The 15,415-nt window shown below is 46.8% G+C and overlaps 1 protein-coding gene across 2 annotated transcripts in view; it reads right to left on the bottom strand.

Moving 5' to 3' along the window:
- Positions 1-15,415, bottom strand: part of MAT1A (methionine adenosyltransferase 1A) — an 821,556-nt gene that overhangs the window by 474,141 nt on the left and 332,000 nt on the right. For both annotated transcript variants that reach the window (XM_068257871.1, XM_068257870.1), the window contains exon 2: positions 1,564-1,641. In XM_068257871.1, coding sequence (XP_068113972.1) covers positions 1,564-1,641 — 78 coding nt within the window. The remainder of the gene's footprint in view (positions 1-1,563; positions 1,642-15,415) is intronic.

The raw sequence follows: 15,415 nt of genomic DNA, 5'->3' as shown, positions 1-15,415 counted from the left end.
ACAGCTGTTTGTGTAGTGATGGCCATGCTGGACTGGTTTGCACGATGGCGAGAGTGCAGGCGACGGCAGTTTTCAAGCCCATATGGTCAGGCTGAGGTGGTTCAATGACAGAACAACTGTCCACAATGAAGAAACGACCTTTTTATCTTGGGTCAGGTGTGCCCCCCAACACACTCTTATAGCCGGTCATTGCTTCATTGTGATACGCATGCCCCTTCACCGCGGCAAGGTAATGATCATGAAGGGGAATTGACACATGTACATGCCTTTTGTTTTGTTGTTTAGCCAGAAAAATTAGGAATGTACACGCACCAGAAAAGTTAGTATGTTTGGTAGCAGCCGCTGCTAGCAGCAGCAGCAGCCATAAAAATTCAGGAATCCACCTGGAGTTTTGGACCCTGTTGGTGGTTGCGGAGAAGGCAGTCAAGCGGCCTGCAGGCAGAGATGCTGTGTGGGGACTGACTTAGTCTTGGGGTAGGCAGCAGCGGTCGGGAGGCAGAGATGCTGTTTGGGGACTGACTTAGTCTTGGGGCAGGCAGTCACACGGCGTGCAGGCAGAGATGCTGTGTGTGGGGACTGACTTAGTCTTCGAGCAGGCAGTAGCCCTCCTGGACCATGCCTCATTCATTTTGATAAAGGTGAGGTACTGAACACTTTTTTGACCTGACTTCTGGTTTTATAATACAGTTGTGCAGTCACACAGGTGCAGGGAAAATGTATGCACACTGACTGCTGCTATAATACAATTGTGCAGTCACACAGGTGCAAAGAAAATGTATGCAGTGATTGCTGCTTTAATACAATTGTGCAGTCACACAGGTGTAAGAAAAAGATATGCAGTGACTGCTGCTATAATACAATTGTGCAGTCACACAGGTGCAGGGAAAAGGTATGCACTGACTGGTGGTGGTATTGTATAATACAAAGTGCAGTCACACAGAGGCAGTGAAAGGTATGCACTGAATGTGCTGGGCCTGGCACAGTAAAGCAATTAGCAAGGGCCAGCTGCGACAGACAGGGCTGTATATGCAGTGTCAGTGGCACACACACATCAGAAGAACATTAGCTCTCAAAAAAGCTGGTTCGGGGTGCTTTTCATCAACAAATATCAGCAAGGAGCAAGCTGACAGACCTCCTAACTATCGCTTTCCCTATCTCTCCAATGTCTTTCCCTTCTCTCACTAATACAGCAGCACACAGTCAGCCATATGCAATTAACTTTTTCTCCTGAGTTTTCTCCTTTTATAAGGAGGGAAGAGGGGCTCCAGGAGGAAGTGCAGCCTGATTAGCTGCCATGTGTCTCCTGACTGTGATGTAGAAGGTCAAAGTTTAGCCCAATGATGTAGTTTAGGGGGCGGGTCGAACTCGCTAAGTGTTTGTGGTTTACCGCGAACTCGAACCAGCTAAGTTTGCGTGAACAAGTTCTCCGGCGTACCATTTGGGCCATCTCTAATAGTATACTAAGCTATATTCTACAGTATGTCATTGAGGTTCCTCTTTAACAAATCACAATACATTTAACAGGTGTGGTGCTTTAATATAAGCAAAACAGTCAATACTTACCGCAAGCGACCTTAGCATCAGGATCTTGTCTGAGATGAGCATCTAGAACAGCATCACTTATCTGATCACAGATCTTGTCTGTGGAAAAATGTAGGTGTTAAATGGTATAAAAAGAGCAAGTATTAAGTTGTAGTTTAAACATATTTTCTACAACTAAGTAGCCATGCAGCTATTTCATAGGCTAAGGATGGATTGACACTATGTGCATTGCATAATACTTTATGTGTGTGGACTACAATAGACACTGCACACATTATAACAAACACATTAAGGGCCGGTTCACACGGACGCTTGGCGGTGTTTACTGCTAAGCATCTGGGACTCGTTGGCTAAACGCTCCCATTCAAGTGAATAGGAGCGTTTAACATCGTGCAGTTACCGTAGATTATCATCGATTGTGCAAATACAGCGTTCCAATCCTGATTTTCCCCGTTGTTTCAGGTGACCCTGCACACTACATGCAGCAGCTAGGGTTGATTCACCGCCACGTCTTCATGTCCCCTTGCATAACCACCGATCATGACGGACACTGATATTGCCTGCAGGAAGTCCACCGCCCCCAAACGTGATGATTCAGAACAGAAGGACGGAGGACGCCACCAAGCGTCCATGTGAACCGGCCCTAATTTAAAACCTGCATGCAGCAATTTATTTTTATTTTATTTTGTTGAACTTTAAATTTTTATTGAAATTTTAACATAATAAGATTGGTTAACAAAACCTCAGGTTAGCATCACAATTGTATCTAAATACAAATATCAATAATTAGATTTAAACACCTAGTGACTATAGCACCTTGGGCATATGCCAACGCATATACCAGGGGCTATACTAAAAACCAATGTTATAACAGATTAACAGTACCAAATCCTTGCACCTATCTTAATGGCATAGTCAATCATTATGCTTGATTCCAGTACCCATAGTTAATTTTAATCTCTTACTATTCTGACTCAGATTATTGTAATAGCGATCTATCCCATTAAGAGACCTCTATGCCTGGCCTGTATATGCAGATATGATCACTGCGGACAATCCTTATCAGATAGCTTGAACTCACCAACACCAGGTTCATCAGATACTTGGTTTATTCTGTCAGTAGATAACAGGTGCAGCAGAACAGATGGATATAGGTATTATAGGTGGTCAAAAGATGATGCTTTCCTTAGCTTACAAGAGGAGTAAGTGTACCTGTTGTACGAGGCTTGAACAACATGGAGACACCGGAAGAGAAGGCACAAAGAAGAAGGGAGGAGCGTAGCAAGGAAAAGAGTCATAATCATGTGACAAGACAGAAGATGACAGAATATGGTCCTTGAGCAGAGCAAGATCTCCAACCTTTATGATAGGGCAGTGTTCCCCAACCCTGTCCTCAAGGCCCACCAACAGTGCATGTTTTGTGGTAATCCACAAAGGTAGTTAATCAGCTCTGCTGAGTCATCTCACCTGTGAATTAGTGTGGTTTTCTGCAAAACATGTACTGTTGGTGGGCCTTGAGGACAGGGTTGAGGAACTCTGTATTAGGGTACTGTTGCTGCCATTTCCTGCGTCCTTGTAGAGTGGAAAGATACTCCATCTTTCAGCGATTTCAGAAGCGGTTAGCAAGGTGTTGTACTCGCTTCCATTGGTCATAGCACAGATTTCCATCTTTGAAGTTTCCAGGTGGAGCAGGAACGGATCCAAGCTTCTGGGTGAGCAGAGAAGCTGGAGTAAGGATAGCTGGGGACTCTGGATCTGTAGACACTGGCACAAGTGGTCTAAAGTTGATTATGGCAGAGGCTTCTGCCAGGAGGGTGGCTAGAATCTCATGGGTAAGTCTTGTGGAGTTCAAGTCCATAAGCATAGAGTCCAGAATTTTACGTGTGATTCCTATCATTCTCTCCCATGAGCCACCCATGTGGGAAGAGTGAGGAGGATAGAAAATCCATGTACAGCTCTTTTCAGCTAAAAGGTCTTGGATTGGCTTAGAGTTGAGCTGTAACTCTCGACAGGCTTCAAACAAAGTTAGTACCACAGTCAGATCTTAGTGTCTTGACAGGACCTCTGGTGGCAAGAAATTGTCTTAGAGCGTTGATGAAGCTCGAGGCATCCATAGACTCGATCACTTCAATGTGTATTGCACGCACACTCATGCAAGTGAACAGCACTGCCCATCGTTTGCTATTGGCTTGGCCACCTTGAGTTCTGTGCGCTGTTACCATCCATGGCTCAAAGACATCCATGCCAACGTGGGAGAAAGGTGGGTCAGTACTTAACCTGTCAGCTGGCAAATCTGACATTTGTTTTTGCTGATGTTTACCTCTTAGTTTACGGCACTGATCACAGCTGTGCAGCGTGACTGCAATTTTTCTCTTTGCTCCTATGATCCAAAGGCCTGCAGCTCCTATGGCACCTTCTGTGAAGTGTCTACCTTGGTGCTTAACCCCTTCATGGTAGTGCTGTATGAGTAGAGTGGTGATGTGGTGGCGAGCAGGTATAACAAGAGGGTTTTGTTCTTGCTCTCCCAGCTCAGCCTTGTTTAAATATCCACCAACTCTTAACATGCAATAGTTATTGATTAATGGATTCAAGTTAGCATTTGGACTGTTTTTTGCAATGTCCCTCTTGTTGCTGATACATTTCATTTCTGAGCCAAAGACATCTTGTTGTACACTGCATATTATGATCATTTCACCTTCAGCAATGTCCTTTGCAGAAAGAGGCTTTTGGCATGCATGCCAACCTTGACATTGTGTATCAGTAAGTTTTGTGTGAAAGCAGTGTGCAATATGGACTAACCTTGCAATGGTTCGTACAAGTCTTATCCACTTAGAGAAACATTCAAAGCGTTGACAGCCCAAGACAAGTCTCTGTTCAGTTCTGTTGACAAGGGTTTTAATTTCAGGACGAATCTCTGGATCTTCTGTCAGGTTCTAGAAGACTGAAGACGTCAGCTCAGCTGTGGTTTCTTCTGAATCATCCAGCAGGAATCCTGGACCTGTTAACCAAGAAGAACTTGCAAAGACACTTGCCGACACCGGCCTGGTGGCATAATCTGCAGAATTCATTTCAGATGGAACATAATGCCATTGTTCAGGTTTAGATGATTTCCTGATGTTTTCTACACAGTTGCTGACATAGACATAGAAGCGTTTAGTCTGGTTGTATATGTAGCCCATAACAACCTTGCTGTCTGTGTAGAATTGGATATCATCTATTTGAATATCTATCTCATGCAATATGAAGTCCACAATTTCTACAGCTAGCACAGTCCCACAAAGTTCAAGCCTAGGAATGGTGTGCTCATTTTTAGGTGCTAACTTAGCTTTCCCAAACAGAAACCCTATGTGGGTTTGATTAGAAGAGTCTCTTACCTTGAGGTAGGCAACAGCCGCTATGGCCTCAGTAGATGCGTCTGAGAAGATGTGAAACTCTTTTCTCTGGCTTGTAGCAAGGGAAGTTGAGGTATAGCATCGTGGTATATGGATTTCATCCAAGGCATGTAGAGACTGCATCCAGGACTCCCACTTTGGGAGCTGGTCTGATGGCAATGGAGTGTCCCAATTTTTAATAGACTCTGAGAGCTGTCTAAGTAAGGCTTTACCTTGTATGGTGATGGGAGCCACAAATCCCATTGGATCGTATAGGCTGTTTACCACTGACAGAACACCACACTTGGTAAATGGCTTGTCTGTAGAGCTGACTTGGAAACCGAAGGTGTCTTTTAATAAGTTCCACCGTAGGCCCAGACTTCTCTGTACAGGTGGCGTGTCCATTCCCAGATTTAAGTCTTTGAACCCTGTGGCATGGTCGCCAGGTTGGAAGGCCTTCATAACAGCAACACTGTTTGAAGCAATCTTGTGTAGTCTGAGGTTAGCCTCTGAAAGCATACTTTGTGTCCTTTGGAGCAGGTCTATGGCTTCTTCATCAGTAGGTAAAAACTTAAGTCCATTGTCAACATAAAAGTCTCTCTCAACTAAGTGTTGAGCATCCTTGCCATATTCCTTTTCTCTGTGAAGAGCAGTCCTTCGTAGACCATATGTTGCAACAGCAGGTGAGGGACTATTTCCGAAAATGTACCTTCATGCGGTATTCAATTATCTCATTGTCCATGTTGTTGTCGCGGTGCCACAGAAACCTTAGGAAGTTCCTATGGTCTTCTCGCACAATTAAGCAGTGAAACATTTGCTCAATATCAGTAATTATGGCAAGCAACTGCTTCTGTTCTAAACCTCATAAGGACGCCTACAAGGTTGATAGTTAGATTTCGGCCAGTGAGAAGAACATCATTCAGGGATACGCCTTGATGCTTGGCACTGGAGTCAAATACAATCCTGATTTGTTTTGGCTTACGTGGATGGAAACAGTACTTTGTATTTAGTGATGATGATGATGGGAGATTTTAAAGTTTGATACATGGATCAGATCAGTTAGTGGATTCTCATGTATACGTCCATAAATCACAATTAAGTTTACTTAACATTGTACTGTTTTAAACATGTATGTCTACAAGACAATTTATAGATAAATGGCTTAAGTTCAGACTATATACCTTTAAGGCAAATTATGCTTTGAGTTAATGGACTTCATACAGTGGCGGCACCAGGGGGGTGCTTGGGGGTGCTCAAGCACCCCCTAACTTTGTCCAAGCACCCCCAAAGCACCCCCTGGCGTGAACTGACTTCAGGCGTCTAAGAGACGCCGAGTCAGTTCACAGCGGCAGCCCGGAGCAGCAGGCAGGGCTACGGTAAGATGGCCGCCCGAAGCCCTGCTCTGCAGACTTGGAGTCTGCAGTGCAGGGCTTCGGGCGGCCATTTTCCCGTAGCCCTGCTTGCCGGGTAATGCAGGCTGCAGGAAGGAAGAGGATCGTGGGAGCTGAGCTATGCGCCACAAGGAGGTCGGGAGAGGAGGAGGTCGGAACAGGAGGTCTTCTGACTAGGTGAGTAAATGGGTTTTTCTTTTCTTTTTCAGGTGGTGCTGCTGATTGGGGTTAGAACTGCTGAGCATTGTACATATTGTGGTCAGATCTGCGGAGCATTGTGCATATTGGGGTCAGAACTGCGGAGCATTGTGCATATTGGGGCAGAACTGCGGAGCATTGTGCATATTGGGGTCAGAACTGCGGAGCATTGTGCATATTGTGATCAGATCTGCGGAGCATTGTGCATATTGGGGTCAGATCTGCGGAGCATTGTGCATATTGTGGTCAGAACTGCTGAGCATTGTGCATATTGGGGTCAGATCTGCGGAGCATTGTGCATATTGGGGTCAGAACTGCGGAGCATTGTGCATATTGTGGTCAGAACTGCTGAGCATTGTGCATATTGGGGTCAGAACTGCGGAGCATTGTGCATATTGGGGTCATAACTGCGGAGCATTGTGCATATTGTGGTCAGATCTGCGGAGCATTGTGCATATTGGGGTCAGAACTGCGGAGCATTGTGCATATTGGGGTCAGAACTGCGGAGCATTGTGCATATTGTGGTCAGATCTGCTGAGGATTGTACATATTGTGGTCATATCTGATAAGGATTGTGCATATTGGGGTCAGATCTGCTGAGGATTGTACATATTGTGGTCATATCTGATAAGGATTGTGCATATTGGGGTCATATCTGATAACGATTGTGCATATTGGGGTCATATCTGATAACGATTGTGCATATTAAGGTCATATCTGATAATGATTGTGCATATTGGGGTCATATCTGATAACGATTGTGCATATTGGGGTCATATCTGATAAGGATTGTGCATATTGAGGTCATTTCTGATAACGGTTGTGCATATTGGGGTCATATTTGATAACGGTTGTGCATATTGGGGTCATATCTGATAACGGTTGTGCATACTGGGGTCATTGAACGTGTTTTTTGTTCAAATCTGCTCACATTATGTGTATTTTCTTGAGAAAACCTGCACAATTATGTGAATTTTCTGGGGAAAGGATCACCAAAACTTGGGCCCTCTGTCTTTGCGTTGCACTTTTAAAGGGAACCCGAGGTGAGAATAATATTGAGGCTGCCATATTTATCTCCTTTTAAGTAATACCAGCTGCCTGGCTGCCGTGTTGGTCCTCTGCCTCTAATTCTTTCAACCATAGACCCTGAACAAGCATGCAGCAGGTCAGGGGTTTCTGACAATATTGTCAGAACTGACAAGATTAGCTGCATGCTTGTCTCTGGTGTAATTCAGTTCACTACTGCAGCCAATAGATCAGCAGGGCTGCCAGGCAACAAGAATTGTTTAAAAGGAAATAAAAGGAAATAAAGGAAATAAATATGGCAGCCACCATATCACTCTCACCCTGGGTTCACTTTAAATTACAGTTAGCCCCGCCCTCATCCGGTCATGACCACGCCCATTTTTCGCTATGCCGCGCTTTGCGCGCCGCAGGTTGTAGCCACACCCATTTTTTTGCCGCGGCGGTGTTCTTATAAAACAAAAAAGCTTGCACTTTTTTTTAAAGGAAATTAGATCTTGTCAGACAAGAGGTCTTTTCCGTGTTTCATACAAGTACAGAATGTAAATCGAAGAGGAAGTTACTTCTGGTATGATTTAATGTTTAGAAAAAAAGGAAGTCCATGTAGAAAACATTGATAAGTTAAACCATTTAAGTACTTGGTGTGAAAATATTTACACATGGTGACATCTGTATTGAAGATGACAAGTACAGGTACAATCTAATTATTAGTAAAATATTTGATTCTGGATGAGGCGATTGCTCATTCTCGATGGATTCTGGGTTTCAATAGAAAAGGTACGCAGACAATAAATTTTAAATATTAGGACTGTGACATACTGTATGTTGTCTGCACACTTTTTTTTAATAATATGTTATAACATATTGTTTACAGCAGTTCTGGTTAGGGTTTCTGGGTCTCCATGTTCACCCCCATTTCTGCTATCCTACTTCCTGCCATTCTCTCAATGATGAAGAGGGATCTTTGCATTTTATGATGTCAGAGGTCCATGCTACACTTACGGCTCTATGGAGATTCATCTTGACCATTTATGAAGTTAGGTAGGGTGACCATATTTTGATTTCCAAAAAAGAGGACGATCACAACAGCATGTGGGCGTGGTCATGGGTGGGGCCAAATATACAAGACCTTAGCAGTGTGCTGTCCAACTTCGCGGGCATGGAGGGCCGTTTTTTCTTTTCCCAGACCACATGGTGGTGGAGGGCCGGCCGGCCGGCCGACCACAAAATGCAATCAGATTCGCAGAAGATTTCCCTACAAAATGCTATAAAATCACACAGGCAGGTGACAAATGACAATCATAGTGAGAACTCCAGAGAAGACTTTAAAAACCATGCTAGTTAAGCACAATGATTTAGTATTCTGGCTGAACTGGATGGCTGTATGTCTTATGTTCAAACTAAAACTGTAACTGCTGAGTAAAGACAAGTTAAACATGCTGTACTGAACGTTTTGCCATTCATTTGCCCATACTGAAAGCTGGATATCTCAGTGATTTAACTGAACACTTTGGGGTTAATTTAAGCTAACAAATGTGTTTTTGATGAAGTGCAGGAATACAGGAGGCTCTGCCAGTCTCTCACACAAGTCAGAAAGCAGCCCTCCTGGAGTCTCCTGGAGTCTAGGGACTGTCAAAAACTTTTCAACTTTTTTAACGCCTTATCCACACATGCAGTCATTATAACAGAGGTGAGAGAGCAGCCAGATATTTGCCAGGGACCCTCCAGGCAAGCTCTGCATCATGCTGTGTATATTTACAAGCTTGCCTGCCCTCTATTTGCACTTTTATCAGCTAGCCTTGTGTTTCACATTACCTTACCACAACAAACCTGAATACACCAGATCTGCCCTAAATCACTGAATGAAAGGCTGCCTGGGGGGAGATTGCCCCCCTTCCCCCCTGGCCAGTCTGTGCCTGACTCACACACTGAACAAAGCAGCTCGGCTCCCTCTGTGTTCAGTCACCCGGACATTCCGGGAGGACGGCCCGGACAGGTCGTAGAAAGTGGACCTGTCCGGGCAAAAGAGGACACCTGGTCAGCCTAAGTTAGGACGTTGCCACACTGTTACAAAGAAAGTTGTTCCACAGACTCTCCACAGATTTCATCCCTAAGAATGTGTCTTCATCTTCCAAACTGCTTTGTTTCCTACAGGTAATTCCCATAATTGAATGCAGTAGGTTCCAAGATGTTCCTGTCTTTGTCTGATTGCTTCCCTCTTATAATTTTCTGAGAGGGGAGGACAGATAGTAGACAGATCAATCTGTTAGACAGTTAGCTGCTGAAGAAGTACAGGCTGAGATTCAGCTCAGCCCAGATGGTACTGTGAAGTTATTTTCCCTAATTCTAGCTTGAAGACACGAAAACCCTGTTATAATGCCTGCTGCATGTATGCTGGAATATGAAGCATGATCATTTCTGCATAGGTACTTGAACAACTACCATCTGAAGTTCGAGCAACAGACTCTGAAGACATAAACAAACCTCCTAATCCAGCAAGGCTATGTTTTCATTCACCTAAGCACCTAGAAGCCACACTGCTGCAAGCTCATGAAGATTTGCTTCGGGTGTTCGCGCCGAACTCCGAACATAATGGAAGTCAATGGGGACCCGAACTTTCGTGCTTTGTAAAGCTTCCTTACATGCTACATACCCCAAATTTGCAGGGTATGTGCACCTTGGGAGTGGGTACAAGAGGAAAAAAAATATTTGAAAAAGAGCTTATAGTTTTTGAGAAAATTGATTGTAAAGTTTCAAAGGAAAAACTGTCTTTTAAATGTGGAAAATGTCATGTTTCTTTGCACAGGTAACATGCTTTTTGTCGCCATGCAGTCATAAATGTTATACAGAGAAGAGGTTCCAGGAAAAGGGACCGGTAACGCTAACCCAGCACAAGCAGCAGAACACGTGATGGAACAGGAGGAGGCGCAGGAGGAGAAGGCCACGCTTTTTGAGACACAACATCCCAGGCCTTGCATGAGGACAAATAGCGTGCGGATATAGCAATGCTTTTTGCCGCCATGCAGTCATAAATGTAATAAAGATGAGAGGTTCAATAAACAGGGACCGGAAACGCTAACCCAGCAGCAGCAGCAGCAGCACACGTGAGGGAACAGGAGGAGCCGCAGGAGGAAAAGGCCACGCTTTTTGAGACACAACATCCCAGGCCTTGCATGAGGACAAATAGCGTGCGGATATAGCAATGCTTTTTGCCGCCATGCAGTCATAAATGTAATAAAGATGAGAGGTTCAATAAACAGGGACCGGAAACGCTAACCCAGCAGCAGCAGCAGCAGCACACGTGATGGAACAGGAGGCGCAGGAGGAGAATGCCACGCTTTTTGAGACACAGCATCCCAGGCCTTGCATGAGGACAAATAGCGTGCGGATATAGCAATGCTTTTTGCCGCCATGCAGTCATAAATGTAATAAAGATGAGAGGTTCAATAAACAGGGACCGGAAACGCTAACCCAGCAGCAGCAGCACACGTGATGGAACAGGAGGAGCCGCAGGAGGAGAAGGCCACGCTTTTTGAGACACAACATCCCAGGCCTTGCATGAGGACAAATAGCGTGCGGATATAGCAATGCTTTTTGCCGCCATGCAGTCATAAATGTAATAAACATGAGAGGTTCAATAAACGGACCGGAAACGCTAACCCATCACAGATGGTCATTGTTCATGTTACTTGGTTGGGGTCCAGGAGTGTTGCGTAGTCGTTTCCAATCCAGGATTGATTCATTTTAATTTGAGTCAGACGGTCTGCATTTTCTGTGGAGAGGCGGATACGCCGATCTGTGACGATGCCTCCGGCAGCACTGAAACAGCGTTCCGACATAACGCTGGCTGCCGGGCAAGCCAGCACCTCTATTGCGTACATTGCCAGTTCGTGCCAGGTGTCTAGCTTCGATACCCAATAGTTGAAGGGTGCAGATGGATTGTTCAACACAGCTACGCCATCTGACATGTAGTCCTTGACCATCTTCTCCAGGCGATCGGTGTTGGAGGTGGATCTGCACGCTTGCTGTTCTGTGGGCTGCTGCTGCATGGGTGTCATAAAATGTTCCCATTTCAAGGACACTGCCGATACCATTCCCTTTTGGGCACTAGCTGCGGCTTGTGTTTTTTGCTGCCCTCCTGGTCGTCCTGGGTTTGCGGAAGTCAGTCTGTCAGCGTACAACTGGCTAGAGGAGGGGGAGGATGTCAATCTCCTCTCTAAAGTCTCCACAAGGGCCTGCTGGTATTCTTCCATTTTGACCTGTCTGACTCTTTCTTCAAGCAGTTTTGGAACATTGTGTTTGTACCGTGGATCCAGAAGGGTATAAACCCTGTAATTGGTGTTGTCCAGAATGCGCACAATGCGTGGGTCACGTTCAATGCAGTCTAGCATGAATTGAGCCATGTATGCCAGAGTCCTGCCAGAATCCTCATCATCCTCTTGTGAGCGTTGTGATAGTTGTTGTGATGCATCATAGTCGTCACCTTCTTCCTGGTCTGCTTCTGCTGACCATTCGCGCTGAATTGTGGAAGTCCAACGTGCACCGCTCTGGCCCTCATCAGTGGTGGCATGAAATTCCTGCTCCAACTCCAGCTGTTCCTCCTCCTCTTCTTCGTCATAGCTGCTGGGGCCAGCGTTTCCTGATGCGGATGGCCTGATGTTGGTACCATCACGCTGATCGTTTTCTCCTTCAGATTCCCCCAGTTGCATCATGACAGCTGTTTCCTTGATTTTCAACATTGACCTCTTCAGTAAACACAGCAGTGGTATGGTAATGCTGACTGAAGAGTTGTCACTGCTCACAAGCAACGTGGATTGCTCAAAATTTTGGAGGACTTGGCAGAGGTCCAACATGTTGGCCCAATCGGATCCACAGAAGCTTGGCAGCTGTCCGGATGCGCCTCGGTACTGCGCCGTCATGTACTGGACCACTGCACTCTTCTGCTCGCAAAAGCGGGCTAGCATGTGCAGCGTAGAATTCCAGCGCGTAGGGACATCACACAGCAAGCGATGGTGGGGGAGATTGAAGCGCTCCTGCATCTTGGCGAGTGCCCCCGAAGCAGTACTGGAATTTCTGCAATGTTTGGCCACTCGTCGCATCTTCAACAGAAGATCGGCCACGCCTGGGTATGTCCTCAGGAACCGCTGAACTACTAGGTTCATCACGTGCGCCAGGCAAGGGATGTGTGTCAGCTTAGCCAACCTTAAAGCGCGAATGAGATTACTCCCATTATCACACACAACCATGCCCGGTTTCAGGTCCAGCGGTGCCAGCCACAAATCCGTCTGTTCCTTTATTCTCCTCCAAATTTCCTCCCCTGTGTGCTGCTTATCCCCAAGGCAGATCAGCTTCAGCAACGCTTGCTGACGCATGCCAACAGCTGTGCTGCACTGCTTCCACGATCCTACTGCTGCTGGGTTAGCGTTTCCGGATGAGGTACAGCTTTGAGATGCGTTGGAGGAGAAGGAGTCAGAGAGGTAGGTGCTGCTGTTGTTATCCAGTGGGAGGGACGGCGGTGCAGCTGTTTGCGGCGTGGGCAACACCCGCGCCGTAGCAGGTGAGGAATCGCTGCCAAGCTCCACAAGGTTCACCCAGTGCGCAGTAAGGGAGATGTATCGACCCTGGCCGAACGCACTCGTCCAGGTGTCAGTGGTGAGGTGAACCTTGCAGGCAATGGCATTCTTCAAGCTTCGGGTTATTTTGCTGACCACTTGTTCATGCAACTCAGGCACTGCAGAGTGGTAGCGGCTGGGAACCACGTAACGTGGGATGGCCACTGACATCATGCCCTTGAAGCTGTTTGTCTCCACCACTCGATATGGCAGCATTTCGCAGGCCAGAAGCTTGGCTATGCTGGCTGTTACTGCCACGGCCCGGGGGTCATTTGCTGGCAATTTCCTCTTGCGATCAAACATCTCCGAGACAGACAACTGAATCGTAAGGCTGCACACTGAAGGGCTGTTGGTTGTTGTGTTTGATGAACACTGGGAGACCTCAAGAGCACTACTCCGGAAAGTGACAGCGTCAGCATCGTCTGATGTTTGTGAATGTTGTGAACCACGCAATGGCTGGGCTACTGCTGCTGCTGAGGCGGGTCTGGTGGTGAGTCTGGTGACCCCAAGGGAGGCAGTGTTGCTGGTACCCTGTCCTGCCGCGTTTGCCCACAGAGTGGGATGTTTGGATAGCATGTGGCGGCTCATGCTGGTGGTGGAGAGGTTGTTAATACTTTTCCCCCTGCTCGGGCGGGTCTTGCACACCTTGCAAATCGCCATAGTACCATCCTCAGTGCAGTCTTCAAAGAAAGCCCAGACTTTGGAGCACCTGCCTTGCTGGCGATTTCTGTTTGCGCCTCTTTTGCCTCTCACTTGAACTTCCACGCTTGTGGTGCCTGAAATTGCGCGCCGCCTACCTTGTGGCACAAGGCGAACTCGTGCAGCAGTGGGTTCTTCAACAGACTCATCTGTGCTGCTGCTACGACGGCGATGTTCTCGTTCACAAACAAAATCTGGGTCTCTGTCCACATTGTCCATACCCTCCTCTTCCATCTCCTGAAACTCGTCATATGTCATTGTGGGGGGCCGCCGCCGTGGAGTAGAGCTCCCCAGAACAACCTCTGCGCAGCTCACTCCAACGTCGTCTTCCAGATCTTGTCGGCCGACCTCCTGCAATTGCAACCCCTCCTGCTTAACTTGCTCTGGGATTTGGGTTTCCGAGTCCTCCTCGGACTCGCCTTGTATTTCAGTGCGCGGTGCATTTCCCACAGTTAATGGTTGTGAATCCGGGCACAACATTTCTGGCTGTTCCTCCATTGACCTTTGAAAGGTGGAAGTTTGTTGGGCTGGGAATAGCTCCTGCGAATACCCCATTGTGTCCTGAGGTAATTCATCGGACTGGTTATCTGGCAGTTGTGTGCGTGGTGTCGCTGCCGGTTGTGTCAGCTTTGTGCCCACTGGCTCCTTGTAACTGGCTGAGGACTCGGACCTCGTGCGTGATGTGCTGGTGCTGCTTAACCCATTGCTGGACGCTTGAGAGGTCATCCAAGTAATTATCTGGTCCTGTTCTTTTGGATTTGTGAGGGTTGTTGTCCTGGACAACATGGGCGGTATTGAGTGGGTTTTCTTGGGTGCTCCCCTGTGGCCTGTACGTGAACCGTCAGGGGAAACACCTCTTCCCTTGCCCCTCCCTCTTTCACCGGATTTCTTCCTCATTTCACTTATCCTTAAAGTACACGCTGACTGGCAGCAGTACAGTGGCAGTACAGAAATGCTATACAGTGGTGGGTGAGCGGTGTACCACTATTCCCAGCAGTGACACAGAGCACAATGCTATACAGTGGCGGGTGAGCGGTGTACTACTATTCCCAGCAGACACAGAGTGGCAGTAAACAGAATGCTATATAGTGTGGCTGAGCGAGGTACACAGAGTGGCAGTAAACAGAATGCTATATAGTGTGGCTGAGCGAGCGGTGTACTACTATTCCCAGCAGACACAGAACAGTAAACAGAATGCTATATAGTGTGGCTGAGCGGTGTACCACTATTCCCAGCAGCGACACAGAGCACAATGCTATACAGTGGCGGGTGAGCGGTGTACCACTATTCCCAGCAGCGACACAGAGCACAATGCTATACAGTGGCGGGTGAGCGGTGTACTACTATTCCCAGCAGACACAGAGTGGCAGTAAACAGAATGCTATATAGTGTGGCTGAGCGAGGTACACAGAGTGGCAGTAAACAGAATGCTATATAGTGTGGCTGAGCGAGCGGTGTACTACTATTCCCAGCAGACACAGAACAGTAAACAGAATGCTATATAGTGTGGCTGAGCGGTGTACCACTATTCCCAGCAGCGACACAGAGCGCAATGCTATACAGTGACGGGTGAGCGGTG

Source organism: Hyperolius riggenbachi, chromosome 10, assembly GCF_040937935.1.
Source record: "Hyperolius riggenbachi isolate aHypRig1 chromosome 10, aHypRig1.pri, whole genome shotgun sequence".
Lineage (NCBI taxonomy): Eukaryota > Metazoa > Chordata > Amphibia > Anura > Hyperoliidae > Hyperolius > Hyperolius riggenbachi.
The sequence above is the reverse complement of the archived record's forward strand: the minus strand, read 5'-3'. Positions and strand labels throughout refer to the sequence as shown.